This window comes from Eulemur rufifrons, chromosome 1 (assembly GCF_041146395.1).
Source record: "Eulemur rufifrons isolate Redbay chromosome 1, OSU_ERuf_1, whole genome shotgun sequence".
NCBI lineage: Eukaryota > Metazoa > Chordata > Mammalia > Primates > Lemuridae > Eulemur > Eulemur rufifrons.
This window is the reverse complement of record NC_090983.1, coordinates 89531442-89553987: the sequence shown is the minus strand read 5'-3', so window position 1 is coordinate 89553987 and position 22546 is coordinate 89531442. Positions and strand designations below refer to the sequence as shown.

Sequence of the window (22546 nt, the reverse complement as noted above, 5' to 3'; positions counted from 1 at the left end):
ACTTCCAGGATAATGAAGTAGAAATAAGTGCACCAGAAAGTTAATCTTCCTTCCTGCCCCCTCCCCATCACACCTGAGACAACGCCCCACCAAATGGAATCGCTATTACTCTAGAACGTGCCCCAGCATCGTCACTCTCACTTGAATATTAATATGAAATGATTAATGAACCTGTTGCTCAACGTGTTAAATTAAAAAACAATGAAGAGATTAAGGATGCCTTTCCCATTATGGAGTGCTGCATTTTAAGTCCTAATGTGTAAAGTAGACCATTAGTTTTCAGTCAGGCTTTGTAATAGGTTTATTTATGAATTTATCTCACCTTTTCTGCAAGCAAGTCGTGCAGCAAATACTTATTTCTTCATTCTACTTAAAGAATTGAAAGCTGGTTTCTCCAGTAAATAGTGCAGAACTCTGACCCTGATATTTTTACATAACTGTCATTTTCAGACCAATTAGTATATTCAGACCAATTAAAATATTCAGGGCTTAATGCCTCACCCTACTTCTGAGACTCCTGCAGTGAAACTGCACTCTCCCTGGGTATGTAAACACCTAGGGGTCCTCAAAACGAAAATATAATTTACAATCACAGCATAACTTTAATAGCATCTGTCACTGTTTCCATAGTATCCGATATTCAGCAACTTAGGCTTACAATCAGAATAAATGTAAAAAGCGCCCATCCCCACGCTGCAAGTCTAGATGAATTCTTGTTTTTTGTATATTTCCCCAGATTTTATTATTTTCAGAATGACCTCTCATATGAGAAAGGTACCTTTATTTTTCTCATAGAAAAAATCTTTTACATTGTTTCTTAGGATGACCAGATATCGCTCAAGAGGAAATCTGTGCGAATTGCTTTGTGAAGATTGGGGCAAGATGTTACTCATAGAAAAGCACCATGTACCCAAGCTGAATCCAGCGGTTAATAGTGGGGACTTTCACATCATCTAGTAGATGGGTCAATTGTGCAGTTGGACAACATCATGACGTAGCTCTCTGAATTCAAATTAATGCATCTTTTCGTAGGTAGGTCTAAGCCCTGGATATTAGCTTGTCCAGCAAGGTGTTTCACAGACCAGACACCTCCCACTGTTACAGATTGGGGGACTACATGCTCCCCACTCCTCCCAAGTTCCTTGACAATAAGCAGCACAGGGGTGGCTTCCCTCTCTAGGACCACAATCCATGGGATGTCTAGCTGTGACGAGTTCAAGCACACTTCTCACTGGGCTGAAAAGAGCTTCTTGGACTGGGTTCATTCTCTTGATCTTCTTCCCTGTTTCCTGTAATAGCTGTTGTTTTAAACTGAGCTATGAGTTGCTAGTGATGTTGTCATGAAGATTGTAGGGCTGATAGGGAGAGGATGTGGTTCTCTTGGGCAACATCCTACTCCCGTGCTAGTGTCATGACTGGAGAAGCACTTAAGAGCTGTTTATCTATCCTTGTGTTCATGGCAAATGTCACATTGATAAAGTAAACTTATACCACAAAAGAGTGGGAAATTTAGATTTTACAGGCTTCCATGGGAAAATGAAAGAGAGAGTTTATATCTCTTAGAATACTGCAAACAACTTAATAAAATCTCTATTTGACATTTCTGTTTCTCAATCGTATTTTTCTACTACCATTGGCTATACCTTATTTTTACTCTATTTCTTCTAAATCAGTATTTGTAATATCCAGATTGTCTATCGTCTTAGCATTTTAATTCTGTCCCCAAATTGCGTGTCCCCTTAGCAATATAAAACTCCTTCAAGTAGCTGAACTCACAAGTAGCTGAACTCACTCCCTAGAAGGCAGATTAGCAGCCAGACACATAATGCAAACTGGACTTTAGGACTTTTAGCTCCTGCTGCAAGCAGTTTATCCAATTATTCATCCACATCTTTCCCTTAGTGTACAAGGGGCAGGGACAGGGAGAAGGTAGGCAATGGAAGGGGTATTGCACTGCTAAGAAAAATAATATATTCTCCTTTTAATTGTAAACAAGTAGATGGAACTACAGACATGCCATCCTCAACTATGGCCATAGCCTTTCAGTACCTAAAAAAGTGTTAGTTGACCTTCAACTCAGCTTTGTCCTGTGTCAAATCACACAGCAGTATGGGTCCTGTCTACATTCATCAGGGTTAAATCAGGGAAGCAGAACCGCCATGATTCCTATGAAATTATAAACTTGTTTTAGTAACTTGATCCTATGCAACTGTGGGGGGAGCCAGAAGTAAAAGTCCAAAGAGGAGAGTTGAAGGAGAGCAAAATCACTAACCAGCTCTGACGTTGGTGAAAAGTCAGAACTTGCAAACAAAATACATATATTGGGATGTTGAAAGGGGCTGATGAAGAAGGCCATGAAAGTCTTTGGTGCTTTGCAGCTACTGCAAATTTGCAGCAATGTGTCTTCTGTTGGATCTGAAATCAATCATTATTGGTCAGCAGGAACGGCGACCGGGAAGGAGAGCAGGGAATACAGAATGGAAGAGTGAACACACAGGAACCCACCAACACCTCCCTGTGGGCCTCTCACCACCACTAACTAATGGGAATTTCAGAACACAATGACTGATACTTCCCTTCATCTCCCCAATCTCATGAAACTTTACTTCCAACCAACTTTCACCCTGGAAATAAAGGAAACTGTATAGGAAAGGAATTCCTAGAAATGTGGTTCGCGGAATAACCAAGTCAACAGCAGAACAACCCAGCATCCTCTCCCATGAGGAGTCAGATCCTGGCAAGCCTGTTCCTTACCATTTATCCACAAACTGGTTGATTATCTTGAGAGTGGTCAGCCATCAAGGCATGGAATGCCTGTTTCAAGCAGACACATCAAACACTGAGTTAACACTTAGTTAACTCAAAACATTAAGAGAGATATGTTGATTTTGAGATGCTTTTTACACGCTGGCACGCGCGCGCATGTGCACCCACACCCACACACACACACTTTTCCCTTGGGAAACAATTACCTACCATGAATTCTACCACAGTCTTTGGCGCATATGAGGTGTTTAATTCATGTTTATTGAATAGCTGAGAGAACCACACAATCTATAAAATAAAAGAAGGAGTTTTTGTTTTGTCCTAAACACTCTCGATACACACTACCAAACAACTGAGCTTAAAACAGCCCTTAAAATGAGAAATTTGTATATTCCAAAGAATAAATAAACTTCATGCATCATAGCCTGCTTTTGCCAAATATCATTGCCACTTCTACATTGCTTCTGTTTAAATAATCTTCAGCCCACATTTCCCCTTTTTCTTCTTTCCCATCTGAATGTCTGTTTTATAGCTTTCACGTTTATTTCTGATATATTTTTTCTCACCTGTCCTTATCTCTCTTTTCTTTTTGCTCTTTTTAGTTTTAACTTTTCTGTCTGCTCCTCGTGTAGCTTCTTTTTCCTTTTATCATTGTCCAAAAATCAGGGAACCATTTTAATTGGAATGTTTGGTTTCACAGGAGAGAAAATCATAGTCCATCTGCCAAAAATGTTGTCAGCATCAGGTTCCCGAGTGTGAGATTGGAGGTTTTTTTCCACTCTGCTAGCATACATACTACCAATGCTGGATCACACTCTTCTAACATTGGGGTAAATAGCAAAATGCAATTTCAGAATCTTAGGTTAGAGAAAGAAATTCATTTTATCGTACATGAGCTGTGAGTCCTCACTCTTTTTCCATTTTTTTTTTTCCACTTGGACAGTTGTATGTGATAGCTTTCCAGATAAAGTTGTAGCTGCAGTTTTAAAAGTCTATTTTTTTTCGCTTTTGTTTTCTTGGACTTTGCAACCTATGTCTTGTGCTGCTGTCTATAATAATGTTATATTGAGAAGTAGAATTTTGAAATGAGTAATAAAATTCTGGGTTTGACTGTGGATTTGTAGAGATTTATATAACACATATGAAGGTCATTGTGCCTGGGATGAAAATATTAATTAAACTCTTAATTTCATATAATATAAGCCATTTGAATTGATTAAGCTTTAAAAATTATTTAGTAGTTATTTTGCTTTTATGGTGGAGACAAAAATCTCTCTTTCTCTCTCTCTCTTTCTTTTTTTTTTTTTTTTCAGGGATATCTTACTTTCTAGTAAAGGAACCTATCTCTATCTACATTTTTTTTTTTTTTTTTGGAAGTACTATCTCTAAGTTCCAAAGACTAAACTTTCAGGACATTTAAGAAAAAAAAGATATCTAGTCCTAGCACCTCGTATTATACATGCTGGAAAGAATGACCACAGAAACGTAGTCATTAAGAAACTTACCCAAAGTTACTTTGCTATTTTGAGGAGAGCTTACTTCAGAAAAAAAAGAAAAAGACCTATATAAATCAGACCCTATTTAGTGAGGTATATCAAACTTGCCAAACTATGGGATAAACAAAGCCACCCAGGGACTGGCCCCAGAAGCTAGACAAATAAATCTGCTGGCTTATTAACCTTATCTGGCACACTCTTTCATGTGTTATTGAGTTAAAATTATACATAAATTTAGTTCAAAAGTCAACTTGTTTAAACTTACTGAGTATCTTTGATACTTAGTGAAAAAATAAACACCACTATAATGATATTTTATTTCCCTATTGTTAAATCTAAATACAATATTTTGGGTTGTTTAGAAAATATATGGTACTTTACAGCTGGTTAAGAACCATATTTTTAATTTTTGTGAGAAAAGGGCCTCCACGTCATTTGCACAGTCTTTATGGTTTAGATCATTATCCATAATACTCAAGGTGTGGTGTCATTGTCATGTGGGAGTTGGGTGGGGTCACTTCCTGGAGTGCAGCATCTGCTGTTGCAGGTACTGTGTGCTCACCTGCAGGTGGGCAGTTTGGCCATGGGACGTGTGCCAGTGAGAAGGAGAATGCAGCCTGCATGCTCTGCTCCCGCAGGGCCTTGGCGCCTAGCAATCCAGGATCTGAGGAAGTAATGGAGTTAAAGTCAAGGGTACTCTCGGGACCCAAATATTCTGCTTCTGTAATGAAATATTTACACTTAAATTGTGTATTGGTAAGAAGAAGGGTGTATGTTGTGGAGGTTGAAAGCATGGTCTTGTGATTAAAATAAACCTGAATTTAACTCCTAGCTCCTCATGTAGAAAATATGGAATCACATGAATAGATGGGGAAAAAAGACAAAAAATTTTGATTATATAAACATAAAATATTTCAGGACAAATTTAAAAGTGAAATATTGGCTGCCTCTGGGGAGGGGTACCCAGTGGCTCAGCGACAGGACTGGAAGGGAGTCTTTTCATTAGACATTCTCTAATGAGCTTGGAATTTTAAGTCATGAGAAATGTATTATCATAATCCTGGTCCTCTCAATTTATAGCTCTGGAAGATTCTGAGCTCTTACCTCCCCTCCCTGACTCAGTTAAATCCTCTCTCAGACTCTCAGTATATTTACTTCAAAAGAGAATAATAATGTGTATCTAGCAAAATTATTGTAAGAATTAACCAATATACAATATACAATAACCAAATACAATATATTGTATTTATTATAATGGACAGCCATAAGGCATTCAAAAATTGTTATTATTACTATTTTTATTATCATCCATTGGGCCTTGTAGTTTGAAAAACAGACAAATGCACACATTACAAGTGTAGAGCTACATTGAGTTATCACAAAGCAAACGTACTCGTATAGCCAATACTGAGATTAACAACAAAAGCAATCCTCCTGTACTCTCTCCCCCAGCTCAGATGGAGTCATTTTTCTGGCTTTTAATACCAGAGATTAGTTTAGCATGTTTTTGAAATTTCTACAAATGTAGAAATTTGTGCATCTATGTCCCATTTTGTATTTAGCTTCTTTCACAAAATATTACACTTGTGAGATCTGCTCACAAGTACTTACAGCAGTAGTTTATTAATTTTCATCGCTATATAGTATTTTATTTTAAATGGATATTTATACTGTCAGTGAACATTTAGAATATTTCTAGTTGCTAGTTACTTACTATTAGCATTATTCTGAAAATTCTCATACTTGTTGTTGGTGACATATTGACACAATTCTGTTCTATACAAATTTAGGAATGAAATTTTGGTGATGGGTATGAGAATATTCAATTTTAGGAGACACTGCAAGACAATTTCAACAGGGATTCTTTTCATTTACCTTCCACCAACACCTTATGAGAATTCCTATTTCTCTGCATCTTCACTAACACTTGGTATTTAAATTGCTTGAAGAAGTCAGCCATTCTGGTTGGTGTGTTATGATAGCTCATGGGATTTTAATTTGCATTTCACTGATAACTAATAAAGTCAAGCTCCCTTTAATATATTTACTTCCAATTTCAGTATTTTCTTACGTGCAGTGCCTGTTCAAGTGGTCAGATTTCTTTTTATTTTTATTATTTTGTTATTGGTGTAGCATTTTTCTTGCTGGCTTATTAGAAATGTTTTTGGTATAGTCTGTGTATAAATTATTAGTCAGTTGAAGAAAAAATGTTAGCAGTTTGTTCCATGGTCTTTCCGTTAGCCTCAGGGATGCCTGAAGTTGCAACCTTTGGTCAAAGGCTCCTTGCAACACAAATACTCAAGAAATTGTCTGGAGCTTATTTATGTCAGACCCAAGATAACAGACCATCCCACCTAGGACTACGAAGGAACAAAAGCCACTAAAAAACTAGAAATGCCAAAAAACAGCCATCATTTACATAGTCCTAGGGGATTTTTAAATTTCCTCTTGTAAATTATTTCTATAGTCTGAGATGCTAATCTTTTGGCGTGGTAGGAGTCCCTACTGGTCTCTACTCAGCTTTGTACATCATATGCACACTAGATGACAGAATCACCTTGAGAGTCTATGAGAAAAAGGCACCAACATTTTTTTCTCGATTTATACAATTTAATGTTGTCATACAGAGAAGGAAGTCGTGCTTATATGTGGGCTACAGATAGTTAATCTCCTTTTAAAAACCCCAAATTCTAAGGTCTTGAAAAATGAGACAATAATTCAAACTGCCACAGGGGCTGTTTAGAAACAATCACAGAATATAAAATAAAATTCGAGTGTAACAATAGATATTAAGTGAATTTGCCATTAAAGTGCACTTGTTATCTTTATTGTTTGCTTCTGTGTTTTAAGAATACGTTTTGGGAAGGTTCAAAGATGACATTTTAATTTGGATAACATATACTAGACCAAAGAGATTTCTAAAATGTATGTCTGTCTTATGTCAAATGAGCTTGGTGTTCTCCATGAGGTTCTGCAGTGGAGATATATATTCCTACCATTTCTTATAATATGCCTTTTCTTTTAACTCCCTCCCAAACTCTCTCTCTCTCTGTCTCTCTCTCTTTTCTCTCTCTCTCCCTCTCCTTTCTTTCTTTTGTCCTGTCCTCTCTTCCTCTTCTTCCTCTTCCCTCCCCTCCCTCTTCCCTTCCCTTTTCCTCCAGACCATTCCCTCTTTTTAACCAAAATCTAAATTGAATCTACCTGGAAGGGAAAAAAGAGTTTGTTGTATATCAAAAGGTACCTTTCATCTTTTTTCTTCTCTGTGAACTTACTGAAGGCTTGAGGGGTAGAAGCAAAACCAGAAATTTCACATAGATAGTGATCATTCTGCATTCAATTATTTGTGGATAAAGTCAAGGTTTATACAAATACACACACAGAGATGTGTATGTGCACTTACACTGTGAAATAATCAGGTACCCACTCCCAGACTTCTGCCCCCAAAATTAAATAAGACAAAATACAAATTTTTTCCAATGCCAAATTAAAGAACATAAAAGAAATGAAAGCTCCACTGACGCCCCTGTGGGTTAGCCAATACCTAATTCTACTTTTCCACTACTCAACAGCAATACTCTAGTGCCTTCTCCTTCAGTTCTCTACGATTACCATAACAAAGAGAAAGACAAGCTTTTCTTCTTTGAGAGCTTCTTCAAACCTTGTTTCTCCAGCTCTCAAGGTCATATCTGCCTTCTGATTACAATACCTATTCTCATCCCTCTGAGATGGTAAAGTCTTCATGAAGCTTTTGAGCGTCAGCAGGCAGCACAATGCCAGCCTCTCTGCCCGAGGCATTTTGTGTTCTCAATCTGCTCTTATATACAGTGAATAGGCTTAGGCTTTTGAACACTGGATGGAAGATCTCTTTATCCATCCTTTTATGCAAAATACTTAATGACAATTGAAAATACGGATGGAGATATAAACTCTTAACATTTACTTCGTATTAAATTATTAATATAATTGGTCGAGGTCAATTGTGAAGGATAACGATAAGTTAAAATGTAACATTGTTGACAACTCATTATGTGTCAAAACTCTTCTAATGCTTGACAAAAATATCCTTTCTAACATTCACAACAGCTCTAGGAGTGAGGCATTGTAAGAGAGGAATCTGGACTCTAATCTCGATGAGTCTCTCTGTGTGATCCCACACAAGTCAGTTAACCTCTTTGGGCTTTAATTTCCCAATATGTATTAGTCGTCTACTGATGCATTGTCTTAAAATGCAGGAGTTGGAAACAACAAACATTTAGCATCTTTCACAGTTTCTGGAGTCAGGAATCCAGGAATGGCTTAGTTGGGTGGTTCTGGCTCAGGGTAGGGATATTAGCCAGGGCTGCAGATGTCCGAAGGCATGATCTGGGTTGGGGAATCTGCTCACAAGCTCATTCACATGGTGGTTGGAAGACCGGAGGCCTCAGTTCCTCACCACATGGCCCTCTGGCCAGGGCCCTTCATAACAGGGCAGCTGACCTGCTCCACAAAGAGTGATCCAAGGAGAGCACATGAGACAGAATCCTCAATGCCTTATAACCTAGTCTGCAAAGTTGCATTTCATTGTTTCTCACTAGCTTTTTTCCATTCAAAGAAATGAGTCACTAAATGCAGCCACCACCTAAGTAGAAATAAATTAGACCTTACTCTTGAGGGATGGCCTATCAAGGAATTGGATATGGGAACACATCTTTAAGACAGTACACCATCTACAAAAATTAATAACGTGTAGGCCATGGGTGAATTTCAGTGGGTTCTTGAAAACCCTCAAATTTTGCAAAAATTGATTTTAAACATATTTAAAGCCCACTAACCACTTCCTCCTCCTAGTGCTGGATCAGAATGGTGGCCTTCCTGATGTATGTCATACTGAAAAATCTTAGAGCCAGCCTTACTTATAAAGATTATTACTCATAGTTATAGTATTAGTAATATTTCATTAGTAGCTTAGTGAACTTTTATATGTGTTTTTATCCATGTAACTTACCACCCAGATCAAGTTATAGAACATTTGCAATACCCCACTGGCTCTCTTAAGCCCCTTGCTCTAGACATCACTGTCCCCCAGAGAAAACCACTATTCTGATCTCTATCACCATAGATTAGTTTGCCTGTTTTTAAACTTCATTTGTATAGAATCATACATTGAAAGTTTATTTCTCCAGCTTCTTTAGCTCAATACACCTAAGTGTATGAGCACTTATCCTGACTCCAGACAGAAAATTATCCGATCAAAATACAGCCTGCATAGATATGTTTGAAATCTTTATCACAAAAATTCACTTCCTAAGAGATCAGGCATTAATTCCTCAAAGTATTATGAAAAGTAGCAAATTTGGGACCTAAAGTAAAACTATGAATTTGTTTTCCAGATAAAGAACTCCTTGTTTATATCAGTTCATTAAACACATATGTCTGTCCTTTCTATGTGCCAGGTGTTGGAATATATGATTGAAATACAAACATCAGTAGGCATATTTTTTGCTCAAAAGAAGCTCTGGCCCACTGATTCAGGGATGATCATAATAGAATTATACAAGTACAGTCGATCCTTGGTATCTGTGGGCCATTGGTTCCAGGACCCCCTGTGGATAGCAAAATCTACAGGTACTCAGGTCCCTGATATAAAATAGTGTAGTATTTGCTTCTAACCTACACGACTCCCATATACTTTAAACCATTTCTACATAACTTGCAATACCTAATACAATGTAAATGCTACGTAAATAGTTATTTAGGGTATAACGACAAGAAAATAGTTCATACATGTTTAATATAGACACAACCATCCATTTTTTTCTGAATGTTTTCAATTTGCAGTTGGTTGAATCCACAGATACAGAAGTCATACATACAGAGAGCCAACTGTTCTACAATGGCAGTGAGCCGACCAAGAGCAGGGAACTTTGCTGTCTGGAAGGGACAGAGAGGTGATCTTTGAACTACAACCTGAAGGCTCCAAGGAGTAACTAGGAATTTGATATTGAGACAAGGATTGTAGACAAGAGTTATACTAAAAAAAAGATGCAGTACTATAAAAATTTGCAGAAAAAATAGGCATAGCATATTTGGGAGATGGCATAAATGGAAGGATGAAGGTTGAAGATCAGGATGTAAAGGTGTTGTGTCCAGATCATGAATCTCTGTACACACTTTGGTTATAAGCTTATATTTTATCCTGTAGAGTTTAAAAGCCTTTGGAAGGGTTTAAGAAAAGAAATGGCATGATTAGATTTGCATGAAAATAACTCCAGAAGCTATTAAGATAATAAATTAGAAAAGGAAGAAAATGGGAGCTGGAGTTTGCAGATGACATTCTGGGGTCCCCAAGTCTCCTGGCACTGTGCATACAATTGTGCTAGTTACAGGCACATGCATATGGAGATGGGAATGTGCTTTTTTCCTGAGCTGAGGTCCGTGACCCACATGGTTAGAAACCATTGTATTAAAGGATCATTAATGCAGATTGAGTTGAAAGACAGAACTATATAAAACACTCTGTAACTAAGCCCAATAGTTGTTTTCCAAATAATCCAATTATTTTATAATACTTAAATTGATTTTGTTGCTATGCCAATAAACTGAGAAACTACTTAAGGTAGGAATTTTACTTGTTTTTATTTAAGTTCCTAAAATCTAGCACAATGCAGGGAGCATATTTTGCAGTCAACATCTTGTCGAGTGAATGAAATTAGTAACCTGAAGTACAAACAGCTACTGTAGGATGTGATGTTAATACTTTTTTCATAATGTCACAGTAAGGGTTAAGTTAAAGAAAACTATATAGATTGAATGTATTTGGTATTTCATGATACAGAATAGGTAATAGTACATCTCAGTTGCTAACTGCATTAGGTTTGCCTTCAATAACACACATAAACTCCCATCTAACAATATCTATGGGGAAATCATTAAATCCTAAATAAAGATCAGGGTAATAATTTGCCAAACATTGATTTTAAAAATGCTACCAATGATGAGAGCCTAAATTGCTGTGAGGAATACAGTTAGAAAGAAATTTTTTGATTACTTTTAATTAGCTTTTGATCTTCCCTTCACTGGCCTTTTATCCTCTCTATAATAAAAAAAAATAATGAGGAAAAAAATGAGTCAAGGTACTAAATCAAAATGAAGCAGTTATACAAAATTCTCTCTAGAGGATTCACCCACATCACATAAACATTTCTGGTTCTAAGTATTATGCATGATGTATGTTCCTTTTCTACAAAACATTCTAAACAAAACAGTATCTGGAAGGTTTCCAAAGAAACTAAAAAAAAAAAAAAAAAAAAAAATGAGAAAAAAATACACTAACATAATGTTGCATACAATGCAGGAAAGAAAATATTCCAAAGACTAAATGCAACAAACAGCAATAGGAAGTGTCTGGTGTGCGATCATCTCAGCGAGAGGAGGCCCACTCCCCACAGCCTGCCCTTCCTTTCGCACTGGTCCCGGTGCCTACAGAGAAGCCGACTCCCCGTTCTCAAGTCAGGCAGCAGAACCCGGAGGAGCAGCCTGAGCGTCCTACACAGAGTTCGTGCCCATCTCCGTGTTCTTGCTGCTCGTTTCCGGGGTCTGTATTGAGATCCTTACCAGCTTACAATATATATGTGTGTATGTATATATGATTGGGGACAATGAAATATCTTCCTCATAAGGCATGATAATAATGATTTTTAGAAATGATTTGTGTCAAATAATGCATTTTTTTAGAAAAAGAATCAGCAGTAGCTTAATTCTCACTACGTATAATTCACATTTATGGGATTCTTTTCTATAAAAAGAAAGAATATTACTTTAATAACCTCACAGTTCATCTCTTATTTTTAGGTGAATTTGGAATCATGTTTTTCAAAAATGTCAGGATAACGCAACTGACTTCCTAAAAATGAAAGGCGTCTGAGATCAGGGCCAAGGATAGTAAGATACAAATGGTCCTATTGTCTAGAATACTTTGGCACAATGTGATTACGCTTAGGGATGTTCCTGAACCACCTCTTGGCTGTTGCTACTAGGGAAAAATATTTACTTGTGTTTCGGTATCTACTTTCCTGTGGAACATGGATCTCTTTTAAGAAGTGTCTTTAAGCAAAAGGTATTTATAAATCCTCCTGTCCTATCCTAAATACATAAAACCTGGCGTTAAGATGGCAAAGCAAAGAGAACATAGACTCAGAGCAATTATTTTAGAGAGTCTGACGGTACCACTCAGCCGCATAGAAATCAATCAATACCAGCTGAGTAAATGTGTGTGTGAAGCATCAGACTGAAGCCAGACCAGTCCATCCAGGACTGACTGGGCAACAATAATAAATACCGGCACCAAGAGGCTTTCACTGGATCCAATATCCTGTAGATACTATTTTAAAATGTCCTGGAGGTAGCTACTGCAGAGCCCTATGAATGGGATTAGTGTCCTTAGAGGCCATAGGGAGCTTGTCTGCCACTCCCACAATGTGAGGACACAGTAAGAAGGCGCTGCCTGTGAATGAGGAAGTCAGCCTTTATCAGACACCGAACCCACTGGCCCTTGATCTGGGACTCCCCAGTCTCCGGGACTGTGAGAAATAAATTTCCATTGTTTATAAGCCATCCAGTCTAAGGTCTTTTGTCATAGCAGCACAAACAGACTATGCCAGAGGTCATTTATAAATAGAAACTTTTTGACCTTTAAAGTCCTATTCCTTTGAAACATAAGCCTTCTCAATTCCCTTCAAATCAAACAAATCTCAGATAAGCCGAGCCTTGTGTAGTCACTGCGACATGACATTTATCACAGTAACTTCAACTTCACAGCAAGTTTGTCTTCAATGAAAGTTGTAGCATCTATGTGATTCTATGTATTTGAATCCCAACTATTTGAAATATCAAATAATGTCTCATTATTTATAGTCTTTGGGGCATCATTTTTCTCATCTTTTGCATCTGATGACTCCTTTTTATTGTTACTTATCTCCTCGAGGGGAATGCAATTTTTGCTCCAACTCAGTTTGGGCTGTAGTTGTTTTGTTTACTCTTTGAGTAACATGTGCCCTGGATGGTGCAGGTATCCCTGCAGAGTGATTGTAAGTTTCCTTCGCTAGAGCCCCAAGAATTTCATGCATCTTGAGCCCATGTCTATATTATATTCTTAGCTTTGGCTGGTTAGAGTAAATCTGGGTCTCATTTCCATGCACAGCAGAAAGTAGGGAGTTTTAGCTTCTCATGAAAAATTTCTTCTTCACAGTGAGGCAGATGATAAGCTTCTTTGTCATCTTCCACTTGTTGGCCAAATTCATCTAGCTTCTCTTTTACGGAGTTGGGATATCCTTTGAAGGTCCCAAATCAGTTCCAGTTTTCTGCCTGCTCTGGGTGTAAGGCCATGTATCTTGACCTCTTTGGGGTTTAGTATTCTAGCCATATATGACAATTTCTCAGGTGAGATACTTTTGGCAGTGTAAGTGAAGTTATTAGTAATTACTTTGATGTTAACTATTTATAATACCTGTTGATGTTTTTCTCATTGTCTTTAAACTTTTCTAGATGTTATTGTTATTATCATCACTATTATGGTATGATTATGATATGGCATTATGGCATTATTATTATCAACATTATGATGCATTATTACTGGGTACGTGTAAGATTTGCCAGTCCTTGATTCAGTTCGCTGAGCCACGATTCAACATTCTTCCCTATCTATAATAATGGCCTTCCATTTATTTTATGCATTTTAGCTATTGAAACCAGTGCCTTTACAAAAAGGAGTGATTATTGCAGTACAGGCATTAGGAGATAACCTTCATGCAGATAAACTTTTACTGAGACTGTTAAAATTACACCATGCAAGTAAAGGAGATAGTTTCTTATTTCACTTATGCAAAAGGATATCTCTAGGTGCACTCACATGGTCTCTATTTTCTACAGATGAACTGCCTTTTGTTCATTCATCCATTAGAACAGCATTTCTAGAAATATTTATCTGTTGCCTCAAATGTGTTATGCACTCTCTAGGGGTCGGAAGTAAAAAGATGAATAAAGTGAATAAGAGTATGTCCCTATTCTCAAGGAATTTATACAGTAAGTGGTTCCAGTGATCAAAGATAGCAGTTAAGTCACAAGGAGGAAGGGGTACTTTTACCTGGAGATGGAAGGGGCTCAAGCACTGGAACCTCAGGAACATGGGTGGGAGAAGATCAGGGTGACCAGAGATTGGAGGTGAGGAACAGAGAGGTGGATGTAACAGGTGTGAAATTGTGAAGGTGCCTATAGATAGCAGAGTTGTTGGAAATTGGTGTGTCAGGACAAGAGTTTGAAGCAAGGCTCAGCAGGAACCTAGATACTGAAAGTAACTAGGGACCAGACCACAGGAAGGTTTGGAAAGCAAATAGCAGCGATAAGGCTAATGAAATTTCTTAAGCAGAGAATTGCATACATTTTGTGTTTAGAGAGAATTTCTGGCTTCTATGAAAATCAGACCCTAGTATCTGACTTAGAAACATGTCTTAGTTTCTTTCCTCTTCCAGACTGCCATTTAGCATAATTTGAAGACAATTTAGCTTAAAGTAACTAGGACGGCCAATAGAGATATTTTTTCTCCTTCACATTTCTACGGACGACTCTGAAATTGAAGCCTGCTGAAAAAGAATGTGGTGCTTATGCGATCAGGTAGTATTCATGAGGGCCCAACATAGCCCAGTACTTGCTGGTGCACGATGGAGTCCAGAAGGCTTCACACTGGCCAACTTCAAATCCTAATCTTAAAACAGGAAAACCAGAATCTGAGCATGGAGCTTACATTTAGGAAACAGCAAAACTGTTATTTACCTATTTGGGTCTAAGTTATGGAAGAGAAGGAAGAGATAGGTAAGGTTTCTGCAAATTATTCTGCCATGGACTTTCAGATCTGTTTTAGCAATTGAGGGATGATTTTTGTTTCTTAAAGATCCATATTTCTAATACTTTATAATCAGACCCCCATAGCCTTCCTCTGGGGTATTTTTTGAGTAATGGATCAGTATATTTAAATTCAGGAAAACAACTTGAATGTCATGGCTTGGTATTTTGATTTTTCAATATAATATATCACTGGAATGAGATAGCATTTGTGAAAATGGGTTCTTAGCTTCAGTGCAATGTAAATATACACTATTAGGAATTTTTTCAAGTTAATGACTAATTTTATCAATATACCATGAGAGGTACATTATGCCTTTGATAAACTATGCTGAAATTGTTAGTAGAACACTAAGTTGTAATGGCCCCCAGCTTAGTTATGTTAACAAAGCTTGTTTCTTAAGCATATCCTCGGTGAGATCCAATATACAGAAATATATTTGTATGAGAAAAAAAATCTCTGTTGTGAGTCAGAAAGAAGATGTCATAAAAAAAAAAAAAAGCAGTTATCTCCTCAGGCTCCTCATGGTCTGTTCTTCAAAGTCTCAGCTAGGGAAATAAACAGGTTTAGATGGAGTTTGCCTCTTCTAACGCCCTAAACTATTAGACATTAGCCCAGCCACAAGCGAAGGTGAGAAACATGAAAGGAAACATGCTTCCTGAGAAAGTGTCCATTTAGAAGTGACTGGTAATATTCTGATTGCTAGATTTTTCACACTTCTTGACAATCCAAAGATATTTCTTCACACCTCTTGCAGAAGTCAACCTGCAAAGCTGCTGCACTTCATTTTGTGGTTCACATACCATCCGGCTGAGCAAGGCAACACTCGTGGGGAGCCTGCTGACATGGAAGTTGCTGAGAAACAAATAAAATGCTGTTAAAAATTGCTTGGATCCCAGGCCTGTAGCTGGTGGCCCTCTCTGCTTCACAATGATGTTTTACGTGCATTGGGTAGGGTTGGTGATTAGGGTCCTTATTCTGGGAGTTGTAAGAATTCCAAAGTATACTTAATTCTGGCAGATTTTTTTTTAACTAATGAACTTTATTTCTTTAGAGTAATTTTAGGTTCACAAAAAAATTGAGCGGAAAGTTTAGAGACTTCCTGTATCCACCTTGTACCCACATATGCACATATGAAGTTATTATGGAGTGTTTATCAATCATTTTATTTCTGCTATTCTTGTTTTACTAATAAGATTGCTAAGTTCCTGGGTTAGGAAGATTGTGCCTTGTCCTTGCAGCATCCCATACTTGGGAGGGACCTAATGCAGGTTGGTTGACTGATCAAGACGCAGGCCCTCGTGGCCCGTTGAGACCACGTCCTATGTGCAGATGCCTTATCACAGGAAACCACTTGAAATGGTGCTGACTTTGCAGTTAGACTTATCTGGTTTGGATTCTGCTCTTTACGTTTATGAACAAGTAAATTTACTCTTCAGAGTCTGTTTTGGCTTCATGTAAAATAAGCAAAATGCTACTGCTTTCATGAATGTTATAAGAGAATGTGTCTACTGAGAATGTGTATGCACAGACTACCTAGTTACTTACCTAGTACAGACTGGTACCTAGTTACTTACCTAGTACAAGTAACTTAGTGAACATCAGTCTCCTCCTATTATCCTCTCTCACCCATGACTTTACCTAAGATCAGGGTTTGTTTTTTTTTTTTTTTTTCCAATTCTCTCCCAGAATACATATACTTTTATTTTGCTTGAGTATTAATTTAAATACATAAATTGATAGTATGTATCAATGAAGCTAGGAGGAAAAAAAGAAAGGAAGATTGGTACCAAGAGATCATAGGGAAAGTAGAAATAGAAAACAGGAATTAGAAATTCCAAGTTTCAGATGATGAGAGATGTTCTTAGACACTCTAAAAAGAAGCTTTTAGAAGAATCATGTAGACCTCATTTCAATTTGTGTACTTGAATAGTGGCTCTTTGAAATTATTACGTAAGTGACATGCAAATATAGCTCTTATATTCATAAAAAGGGAATTTCTCAACCTTAGCAAGAACTTGGTAATACCCCCGTGCTAGACTCAGACCTCAAAGTATCTGTAGTTTTCAGACTCTTGGTTTAGTGAGAAAAGTTCAAGTGAGGAGACCTGGGCTCTCATTTTGGTTCCTGTGTAACACGTAATCTAATCCTGGGCAAGGCATTTGGCCTTTGAGGAGGCTGTATCATTTGGGCATCAGTAGGCATCACAGAGCTGTTCCTAGGATCGAGTGTAAAGAATAGAAACACTGCACAAAGATTATTGTGCACAGCATACTAGGGGCAGTGGACAGCTGCCTGCTTCAGGTTGCAGGAATGTACCCACTCTAAGGAGTGAAGGAAAGACAAAACAGGGAAGAAATAGAGAAAAAAAGGGCCTGAAAAGAGATAAAAGCAATCCTCACTGTAATAAGAAGTCTAAGAGGAATGGTTTTAGAGAACACACAGTGTAAACTAATTCCAATTAGATCACAGCCTCTGAACGTCATTGTTTACACCAAAGACATTTTTTACCCTGGTATTTGATGAAAAGGGGATTGGGAAGTTTCATTGCAAAATTAGGTTTGCTTTTAAGAACAATAAATTTATGAAATAGGCTACAAACATGTCTTGGGAAGCCTGGCACTATAATGGTAGCTGATTAAATACACTCAGTGACTTCCATTTGCGACAATCTCCCTCAGTAGGGAAAGGAATAATGTCACCGGAAAGACATTGAGCAGGCAGAAGGGATTGACTGGACCAGAATGATAAATGGGCAAGGAGGTTATATTACTTCTGAGAGCTAGAAAAACTGAGATTACAATAGCTGAAGAAAAGACATTGAAGAGCAGAGATATGATTGAAGCTTTTAAGATGTTAAAAAGGATAGTAAAGGTCAAAATAGATAAGCTTTGTGAACGATAATGACAAACACTGAAATTTAAGAACACATTCTAAAAATAAACAGTGGATAGAAGGAGATTACTTTTTCTGTTGTTCAGTAAAACCCTGCATATTCTGTCCACTTCTAAATTATTTTTATTTTGTTGAACAATCATAGCACAGGAAGGCGTGGACTCAAAAAACATCATGCATCGTTGCAAAGTAGATAGGGATTCAAACCAGAATTAAAATTGCAATTTACAAAATGTTCCTGAGGCTGCACATTTATTTCTTCAGAGAACCAATGGTAGAAACATGTATAATATGTGGATTTATTTAAAAGTCCTACGAACTTTGTTCCTCTAATGAAGTTTTGAATTTGCTTTGACCAATATTCATACAAGTATTACCATTCTGGGATTACTTTGAAGTTCATTTATCATCTTGGGAGATTCAGAGCCATGCAAGGGATTGGTGTAAATTAAAATTGCAAATGCTATGAGGACATATTCATGGCATGAGCCTGCAACAAGTTTTAGTTTGTTTATTGATTTGTTCCCCACCTTAGTCCAGACATCTTTATAATCTTTCTGACAATTGACAATTTTTTCCAGGTTTCCCGTTACTAAGCATGTCAATCTTTATGGACCCTGCCCAAACAAGTTCCATTTCCAACTCTTCTCCTTTGCCTTGTTCAAGGCTTAATCTGCTGTCATTGTGTGCCTCAGGTTTTCAGTTGTCTATTTTTGTCTCTGCAGGGGTCTCTTACATTCTAGCAGTTTAAAATCTCATTTAAAGAATGTGATATTTTATTTAGCATTTCTGGATTTGTCAAACAACTGTCCATATTGCTTAGAAACACAAGCTATTGAATGTCTGTGAATCTTTCAGTGAATAAAATAAACGATAAGATAAAATTGATGTTTTTACTCAATTATGTGGATTGATTAGCAATGATGGAAAATCTGCAAATTTATTTGCCCCAAATGTGTATCGTTAAGACTTTAAAAATTCTTACAGTCACTTTAGGGATTTTCTTGGGGAAAGGAAGACCTCTATCTTCCTGTATCCTGGTCAGTATGCATTGGTTTCCCATGACGTTAATCATGGGGAGTCACAGTACATCCTAATGGTCTCTTTCTTCTGGTCCCATTTTCTTAGTCACCCATCTCCTAACCAATAATTCATAATTGACTCAGAAATCCCAAAGGTTATAGCCATGAAGAACTTCCTTCCAGCATTCCTCCTAAGGACCCACTACAAACCTCCAGAAAGTCACTGGCAAGGTATCTTCACCTTTATTTCACCTAGTCTAGTCATCAGTGCCCTCTGGTAAGGAAGGACAAATAATCTTCACATGTATATAATTGCTTCAAAAACTAACCTGATCTCTCCTACATCTGTCACCTCCACTTCTCCTAGGAAGATCCTTGGAACTCAGCTCCCACTACCTTCTTATAGACATTGTTTTATGTCAGGTGACAATACATCCCAGTGTGCCTAGGACTATCCAAGTTTTTATCTGTGGTCCTGACATAATTATCAAAGTGCTTCCTTCCATTCTCAGAAATGAGCTAGTGTGGACAATAAATAATATGGTCACCCTAGCTCTAGTCTAGTTCACACACAGAGCCTGACACAGGAAGTGATATATTAATGTCTCTTTCTTTACCCTTGGGCCAGTCCACTTTGGAGTAAAGCCATAGTCCTCTGACTTGCTGTGGCCCAGCACTGCCGGCTTCTCAATTTTCCCCACTCATCCAAGGCTCCTTTGCTGCCATGTGAACCTCGACCTGAGAGACTACGGCAATTCCCAGATTTCCCAGTAGCCCCTGATCCATGGCTTTCCACATCCACATCCTGTGCTGGTTCAGGCCACAGGATTGGATTTTCACCTTGATTCTAAATTTTATGGTAGATCTGTTAACTTGTCTAATATTCCAATTTTTCTTCAATCCTGGAAGTTGACTCTTAACCCCAGCCAGTGTCTCTCTTCCTGGGAGAAACTCTAATCCACAACTTGGTTGCATAGGAAAAATATCAACTCAATCTTTCCCCCATTCCAGACTTTCATCCTGAACCTCCATTTGAAATCACTCAGTATCATTTGCTGAATCCAGCCAGTCTCCTAGAGCTACTCTTTGACTGGATCATGCCTGAGTTGGTTTTTCGCAGTGGCTTTTTTGCCTCAAACCAGTCTTACTCTAAACCTTCCAAGTCAACCTCACTGGACTGCCTAGATTCTTTAGTCTTATTGCATCTTATTTGACATCAATTTTTTTTTTTTTTTCTGGCTGCCAGCCCTGTGCAATGATCCAATTTGCCAAATGTAAGCTTGCCTGAATCTCAATAGTATTTAAGCTAGGAATACATCTACAAACCAGTATGAAAAAAATATATGTATCAGGAATTCAATTTGGTCACACAACAGTTTTGAAAAGATTGTTTTTTTCCTTGTTGGTGTGCAACTTTCTGTAGTTAATCACTATTGTTTTCATGATAAGCAATTGCTTAAATTCAGTGTGGTTAAAAAACATAATATTATTCAAAAATTGCTATTGAATCTCAGCTGTGTGGTCTTGGGTTAGGCTTAGTGAGGGATACAAAAATAAACATGGCATATACTCCATCCCCTGCAGGGTCCAGTCTGGTAGAGAAGCTTACTAGTTTAATATATTTTGCATATGTGAAGATGATCTTGTATGCACATGGAACAGATGCAGAGAGGAATAAGAAAAATCCATCTGCCCAGAATTCTAATCGCAAGAAAATGAGCCACATTGAAGGTTCAGGAAAAATCACAGTAAAACCACAAACTTGTCAAAGGAGTTGTTTAGTAGAGTGACAATGCAAACCTTCTCCCTTATGTTGATTAGTGGGGGAAAAAACAACCACAAACCATAAATACTCTGTGACTCCTGGTATCAGATGTAATTAGAGGAAGAAATATAATAGTCAACCTCTAACTAAACAGAATGGTAATTGTTCTTAAATAAATCTATTAATTAAACTGAAAGATTTGAATGTTGAGATTCCAAAGGAGTTTTTTTCATTGTTTCCCTATTTTTTAAATGGCTGAAAGGTAGTACATTTTCCTGAGTTTTAGGGGGATGACTTTATTTTAAAATTTAAAGTATTTTTAATTGGTAGGAGAAGGGTATAGTGAGGAGTGTGGGTCACAGAACCAGAGAATTCTGGAGTTTATTCCCAACTCTGTAACTCAAACTCCTCAACTCAAGCAAGATGACTGCCCGAACGTAATTTTTCTTTCTTCCTATATGCTTGCCTCTTTTTTGAGCCTTGGGTTTCCTTACTCTTCCCATTCTGTTGACCTTACTCCTTCTTCCTTTCCTACATTGTTCTTACTAGTCTTTCCAGTTGGTGGGGGTGAGGGGAAGAGACAATATAAAATAAAATGAAAAATCTTCTCCCTGTCCATTCAATTCTTAACCATTCTTCAGGGGCCAGCTCACAACATATGCCTTATGAATATGTTAAGGTGTTTCAGTAAAGCTGATACTAGCTACAGATTTACTTAGGAAAATATTTGTTTGCAGTTTAACAGGCTTTGTGAAAGCCCAAGGGAGAGGTTTGTGGAAGGGAGAGATATTGCCTCAATTTGGCTTTATATAAACTTGGGAAGAATGAACCTGCCTCCTGAAGTACTGTATAGACCACCACGTCTCTCCTTCATTTTTCATGCATAAAATTGCGAGATTCGTCTTTCAACTGCAGGCCCTGAGTATGCAATGCTACCCAATAGTCCATTAAAGATAACTCTTAAAATCCTATACCCTCTCTGAGTCTTCAATTGATTACAATTTTATATCTTTTCTTCTGAAATGTCTACTATAAATGAGAACTTTGCATCTTTCAAATTGCCCCTTTCTTGCCTTGCAGTCCTAAAATTGACTTTATTTCAATGTAAGCACAAAGAGAAGAGACTAAAAATGATTAAGAAAAAAGTGGAAAAACTTTGGAAACAAAATTACAGAATGACAGCAGAATGAAGCAGTTGTAGGACAAAGAGTATGTATGACCATTGATAAGTGTCAGAATTTCCTTGGAAGACGTGAAAAAGAAATCTTTGGTTAATTAACAAAAATCACTAAGTTACCAGAGTTCATTTTCTTCAAGGTTCTATTTTCTCTCCCAGTAGGCAATAATTATTCTTCAAATGGCTCTATTATTTTTATCTTAATAAAATTTGGTGATGACCACTAATGGAATTTGGTGTATAGAGTAGTTCATGGAAATGGTCTCCCTTCTTAGTATATGTGCTTAGCTTAATGAAGTCTCTTAAATTGATACTACCTCCTTTGGCATCTATCATAGACTTACCTGATTATCAATCAAGAATTTCCCTAAGGATGTAGGGAAGCTATTTTCCAACTTATCACATGCTAAATTTTAATAGGATGTATTCAATTTCATTTATGTGGATATTCCCCATGTAGCAACACAGATTATCCAATTCTGTCATCCCAGAAATAATTGCTAAGATAAAGCAAACAACAATTAAATTGCAGTGAAATAAAGTAATATC

The 22546-nt window shown here is 37.4% G+C and overlaps 1 protein-coding gene across 1 annotated transcript in view; it reads right to left on the bottom strand.

Moving 5' to 3' along the window:
* Window positions 1–14897: 14897 nt before the first annotated feature.
* LOC138387537 (E3 ubiquitin-protein ligase RNF138-like) overlaps window positions 14898–22546 on the bottom strand; it is a 43032-nt gene continuing 35383 nt past the window's right edge. Inside the window, 2 exon segments of the mRNA XM_069474625.1 lie at window positions 14898–15000; window positions 19673–19902. Coding sequence (XP_069330726.1) covers window positions 14898–15000; window positions 19673–19902 — 333 coding nt within the window.